At 53.7% G+C, this 5,725-nt stretch overlaps 1 protein-coding gene across 3 annotated transcripts in view; it reads right to left on the bottom strand.

Annotated features, from left to right (window-relative positions):
* Window positions 1-704: 704 nt before the first annotated feature.
* The window catches only part of MARCKS (myristoylated alanine rich protein kinase C substrate), a 5,465-nt gene continuing 444 nt past the window's right edge, over window positions 705-5,725 (bottom strand). Inside the window, exons 1-3 of one of the 3 annotated variants that reach the window (XM_041478160.1) lie at window positions 4,006-4,147; window positions 3,593-3,765; window positions 705-2,765 (exon numbers count right to left, since the gene is read on the bottom strand). In XM_041478160.1, coding sequence (XP_041334094.1) covers window positions 2,013-2,765; window positions 3,593-3,691 — 852 coding nt within the window. In that variant the 5' untranslated portion in view covers window positions 3,692-3,765; window positions 4,006-4,147 and the 3' untranslated portion in view covers window positions 705-2,012. Of the gene's footprint in view, window positions 2,766-3,592; window positions 3,766-4,005; window positions 4,148-5,725 lie in introns of those variants that run through there. The other 2 variants (XM_041478161.1, XM_041478162.1) reach the window with 2 other exon arrangements.

Here is a 5,725-nt window from a genome sequence, read left to right as displayed (position 1 = left end):
GAACTCACTGTTTTATTAAGGCATAATTGCCCTGAGCAATATGCTGGAAATTAGCCAAAAACCCTAACAATTAAAGGCAAGCACCAAGTAATTTTTTTTTTTTTTTTGACAAATCTTGAAATCTGTTTTGAAACTCACCTGTACTTGGGAGTAGCACTTGAGGAAAAAAAGAAAATATTGCTTTTAATTACTTTAAGTAGAATGGCAGTTTTAGTTTCCCCCTTCTCCTTCCAGGCTAAAGTTTTCAAGACAATTATCTAGGTACCAAAGCAAGACCAGCATACCAAGACCTAAGTGGGACATCTGTTCAAGAGCTTAATTTTTAAGCAACTCAGCATAAAAATTTCAGTGCCCCACCCTAAGCAATTAAAATGAAATCTTATTTTCCTCAAGAGGCAAGATCATCACACACTGGATACCTCTGGTCTTAAAAGCAAGATGGAGCCTGGACAGGAGAATCATACACTCTATGCTCAGACTGCCTTCCAGTCTTCTTTTTAAAGCCAGAAAAGCCTACAAATTACCTGGTGCACTGCACACTTTCTCTGTAAAACGCACAGTATTACAGAGTCCAAGATCCAGGAAGGTACTTTTCAAAGCTAGTGCTAACAGCACACATGACTGTCTCTGTCAACAAATTTAGGCAATACTGGCTAGTCCCTTTAAGCTACCAGAGTATCCATAAAAGAAAGACAACCAAATTATACATTTTATTCACATTTATTTTTCGCTTTTAGTGTGCTCACAGAAAATTAGAACACCTTAAGCAGGAGTTTAATAGCAATTTTTGTAAGCAAAGTTACATTCCATCTCTAAGTCAAATTGGTCAAAGCTTCTCCAGTATTTACAAAAACATGATAGACAAGATGCTACACAAAAAAAAAAAAAAAAACCAAAAAAAAAAAAAAAAAAAACCATTGCATTTGAAGAGTTTTCCTTTATTTTCAAAGACAACTGGAAAAGAAAGCATTGTCTGCTGTAATCAAAAACATACCACAGTATAAACAGTAACCATTCCACTTATCACAGCTTGGTTGAGTTTAAAATTTGTGTTTAAAAGGTCCAAGATGACTGCAGTTTTACAAAAATGGGCAGGGTGGAAAGAGTTGCAAACTTCATGTGCTTCTGGATATCAAGATTTGTTTTTTTTATACAATAGTCACAGTTAAAAACACCCTGCTGGTAATACATAATTACACTTTATTAAGGTCATAAACCAGCAATAAACAATAAAGCCTATACAACTTGTATTTCTACTTAATCACTGACTGATACAGCTAACATGAGATAAGTGAAAAGTTCCTATGGTTTAAATGAATTTCTAAGACTATGATCTCTTTATCTGGGTATTGATTTTTATTTTTTATTTTTTTTTCCTTTTTCCTTTCCTTCTTAATCAAGACTTGTAGTGTTGTAAACCTTATAGAACATCTGCCTCACAAAATACATCGTAATAACTTTCTTTTAAAAAAAAGACTAACCCCTTACATCATTTCTGGCGGGGCGCACTCCCGGCAAGGGCTGCGCGCCCCGGGTTCCCCACTGCGGCCCCTGTCACTTCATTTGATATCCCTTATTGACCCACCCATCTCCTTCATATATGGGCATGTCCATAGACCGATCGGCAAAAGTTTTATAATATGAAGAGAGTTGCAAAGTATGAAATTAAAAAATAAACGAACAAAATTTTAAAAAGCAAAAAACCAACAAAAAAAAAAACCGAACCAACCAAAACAAAACATTAATACTGATGAAAAAAAAACCCCAAAAAAACCAAAATATAAAGGATGGGAGAGGAAGGCGGAGGGGAGCCCCCCTCCGCCCGTTGGAATGGCGGCAACATATAACGATTTGAGATGGGAGCTGCGGGGGGAGAGAAAAAAAAGAAACGAGACATCTTTTAAATCAATCCCTGGTTGTAGACAAGTTCTCCGAGACCAGTACCTGGCACCACTCCAAAAACAAACAGGGGGGAAGAAAAGTCCGTCGGCGAGGGGCGGCGGCGGCGCTTACTACTCCGCCGACTCGGCGGCGGGTCCCTCCGGACTGCTCTCGGCGGGGGGCTCCTGCCGCGCCGGCTCCTCCGCGGGGGCCGCCTCCTGCTCGCCGTTGCCCGCCTCATTCGTGGCGGCGCCGGCGCCCGCCGCCTCCTCCGCCTTCCCCTCCGCTGCCTGCTGAGGCGGCTGCTGCTCCTCGGCCGCCGCCGATGCCGGGGCCTCTTCTCCCGCCGCCTTCTCGGGGGCGGCCTCGTCCGATTTGGCCTCCTGCGAGTCCCCCGCCTCCTCCTTCGCCGCCTCGGCGCTGCCGGCCGCGCACGCCTCCTCGGCGGCCGCCTTGCCCTCCTCGCTGCCCGCCGCCTCAGGGGCCGCCGCCTCCTCCTTCCCGCCCTCCGCCGCCGCGGCGGCGGCGCCGCCCTCGCCCTCGGCCCCCTCGCCGGCCTCCTTCTTGTTCTTCTTGAAGGAGAAGCCGCTGAGCTTAAAGGACTTCTTGAAGGAAAAGCGCTTCTTTTTTTTTTTCGGGGTCTCGCTGCTGGACGAGGGGGTCGCGCCCTCCTCAGTCTTGGGGGAGGACTCGCCCTCCGCCGGGGAGGCCGGCTCGGTGCTCTCCGCCTCTCCCGCCTCCTTCTCGGAGGCGGGCTCCGACGAGGCCGCCTCCTCTTTGCCCGTCTCCTCGGCGGGCGCGCTGCCGTTCGCCTGCACCTCCTCCTTGCCCGCCTCCGCCGCCGCGGGGGAGGCGTCGCCGTTCACCTTCAAGTGGCCGTTCTCCTGCAAGACAAGGACCAGTGTTACCGGCGGTGCCCGGGGGGGTCGCGGGGCGCCGCCGCCGCCCTCCCCGCCCGCCGGCCTCGCCTCGCCGCTTCCCGCGGTTCGAAGCCCCGCGCTCTCGCCGGGCCGGGCGCCCCCAGCGNAGCTGCGGGGGCGGCGGGGGGTGGCTGCCCGCAACGCCGCCGCCGCTGCGCGGGGCAGCGGCGGCACGGCCAGCCCGGCTCACGCGTGGGGAGGGGGCGCGGGTGGGTGACAGAAAGCCGTGCCCCGCGGCTGCCGGCCCCCCGGCGGGGCTACCGTGGACGGGGCGGGCGGCGCAGCCCCCGGCCCGCGCTCCCGCCCGAGGGGGTTTCCCGCGGAGCCTCCTGCCCGGGGGCTCCGGGCCCCGCTACTGCACGGCCGTCCGGCTGTGCCACGAGAGACGTTCATCTAGAGGCACCGAGTGTCTTCGGGAGGAGGTTAAGCGGGCAGAAAAGCCAAGCGGTGTAAGATCCTTCCGTTTACGAGCCATTGGGACACTCCACCATAATACACGAGGGATTTTAAAAAAAGAAAGAAAAAAAGAACCGTGCCCCTTCCTCCCCGCCCCCACGCAGGAAAGATAAAGGAAGGAATCATTCAAAGCCGAGCCCCTTTAACCAACATAAAGAAATTATTCCTTTGCCTCGAGTTGCAAAGATAAAAGGATCGACCGTATTCTCCATCGAATGTGCCACTCGGGCATCAAAGGAAGAAGAATTAAACAGGATGCGAAACAGAGTCCGTCGAAGTTGGCTTAAAAAAAGGAGTAGATTTAATATTTTTAAAAAATTCTTTTCGTTTTTTACCTGTCCATTCGCCTTGGATGGAGATGCAGCCACTGCTTCCCCAGGTTTCTCGGCGGAGGCTTCGCCCTTTGCAGCGGTCTTGGAGAACTGGGCACCCATGCTGTCTTATTCAACAAAGAAACTCAACAGATCCAAAAGGAGGGGAAACAAAGAGCGTTGGGTTGGTATAAATACTGGGCGACCAGCAGCAGCAGCAACACACACACACACCAGAGGGGGGAAAAAAAAGAGAAGAGAGAACAGAACCGATTATAATGCACTCCTTTTAAAAAATTTAAAGTTGAAGAGATCAAAAAGCAGCAGCACAGGAGGGAGGGGAAAAAAAGGGAGGAAAAAGTCGAGCAAAAAAAAAAAAAAGGAGCCCAAGTTTAGTAAAAAAGAAGTAATAAAAAATCCCAGATTTGTAGCCGTACTGTAGACAAGGAGAAAATGGAGAAATCTCCCTGGTTGCTAATAAGATGCGGAGTCCAACGCCCAAGTGCACAGATGAATGGGCTTCCCGAGCGGTGACGGCAGCGCTCCGCCCGGCGCCGGCCAATCGCGGCCGCCGCGCACAAAGGGGGGCGGGGCCCGCCCGCCCGGCGAACAATGGAGCCGCGATGGCAGCGGTTTGAAATCGGCCCCCGGCCGATAATGAATGTGCCGCTCCGCTCCGCCGCGGCGCGGGCGGGCGCGCCGGGCCCCGCGCCGGGCCGCCAACAAAACACCCCGAGCGAGAGCGAGGGAGAGAGAGCGAGCGGGGCGGGCGGGCAGGGACAATGGTGCGAGGGGCGTGCGGGTGAGTGCGAGTGCGAGTGTGAGTGAGAGCGTCCCGGCCCCGCCGCACGCCCCCGCCCGCTGCCGCCGTGAGAGAGCAACAGATAGTGTGTGCGAGCCCCGGGCGGGGGAGAGCGAGGGAAGGAGGGGATTTGCTGCTTGCTTTTTTTTTTTTTTTTCCCCTTTGTGATTTTTTTCCCCCCTTTTCTTTTCTTCCCCGGGTTTAATTGGTCGCGATTGTTAAATCGCCCCCAATTTGGAAGGTATTTGAACCACGTAGATCGGGTTTCGCCGAACGAGATCACGAGTCGAAATTAGTAGGTCTGTAGGCCAGATGTTGCAAACGCTAAAGCAGCGGCAGCAGGAGCCGCTGCCGGAGCAGAAACGGACCCCTCCCCCATAGTGATATTGGCTTGGAATAAAATATTTTGTGATTAGCCTACGGCTCTAATTAAATTCTGCTGTCTGATTATTCCTGATTTTGTGTTTTTAAAGTATTTTCTGAGGCGGTGACCCACTTCACGATTACATTTCCATGCACTCAAGTAGTGGGCGAAGCGACATTATCAGGGAAACATTCACGCTTTCCCAAACCTCAGCCCCGAGTGTGTATTTACGTTAAATTTAAACCCTCGAATAAGATGTAACCCGAAACTAATGCATGCGAATTAACGGCGATCTGGAACGCTTATCAGCGTTGGGGTGGGCGAAATATCACGGACCCGAGTGATTTCCTTTCTCGGGGGAGGGGGCGGCGTGTGCGGGGAGCCGGCCGGCTCCCTCCCTCCGTGCTGCGATGCGGGGAAGGCTGGCCTAGACCCCCTCCCCCCTCCCCGGCACCCCCATCCCCTTTTAAGGAGCAGAAACGAGCGTCAGAACGATCGTTTTCCCATAGTCGGGTAATCTCCTCCGAACGCCTCTTGTTTATAAACAAGGATGTTAAAATGATTCCGATAATGAAGGGCTGCGGAGCGGGGAGGCTCGGCTCAGCCGCCCACCTCCCTCTCCCCGTGGATTGCCGGGGCTGGCGGGATCGGTGGGCTTCATGCGGACGCCGAGGGCCGCCTCTCGGTAACCCCGGCGAGGGCAGCCGGTTGCTTTCAACCGCTCGAGGGGATTACTTCGTTTCTTGGGGGGCAGAAAGGGGCATTTGGCTGGTGTTTTTTACGGGGGGGATAAAACCTCTCCCTCCCTCCCGCCGCATTTCACGCACAGCCCCGCCGCAGCCACTGCCGCCGCTCCCTTTGTCTCGGCCGCCGCCGCCCGCCCCGCCGAGCCCGGCGCAGCAGCGTCCCGCTCCCCGGGGCAGCCCCCCACGCCCACCCGTGCGCCCCGCACAGGCAGCACCGCAGCCCCCGGGGCCGGCGCGGGGGGCGG

This window comes from Pyrgilauda ruficollis, unplaced genomic scaffold (genome assembly GCF_017590135.1).
Source record: "Pyrgilauda ruficollis isolate IOZ18807 unplaced genomic scaffold, ASM1759013v1 scaffold43, whole genome shotgun sequence".
Taxonomy (NCBI): Eukaryota; Metazoa; Chordata; class Aves; order Passeriformes; family Passeridae; genus Pyrgilauda; species Pyrgilauda ruficollis.
Note: the sequence above shows the minus strand (reverse complement) of the source record. Positions and strands in the feature narration are given on the sequence as shown.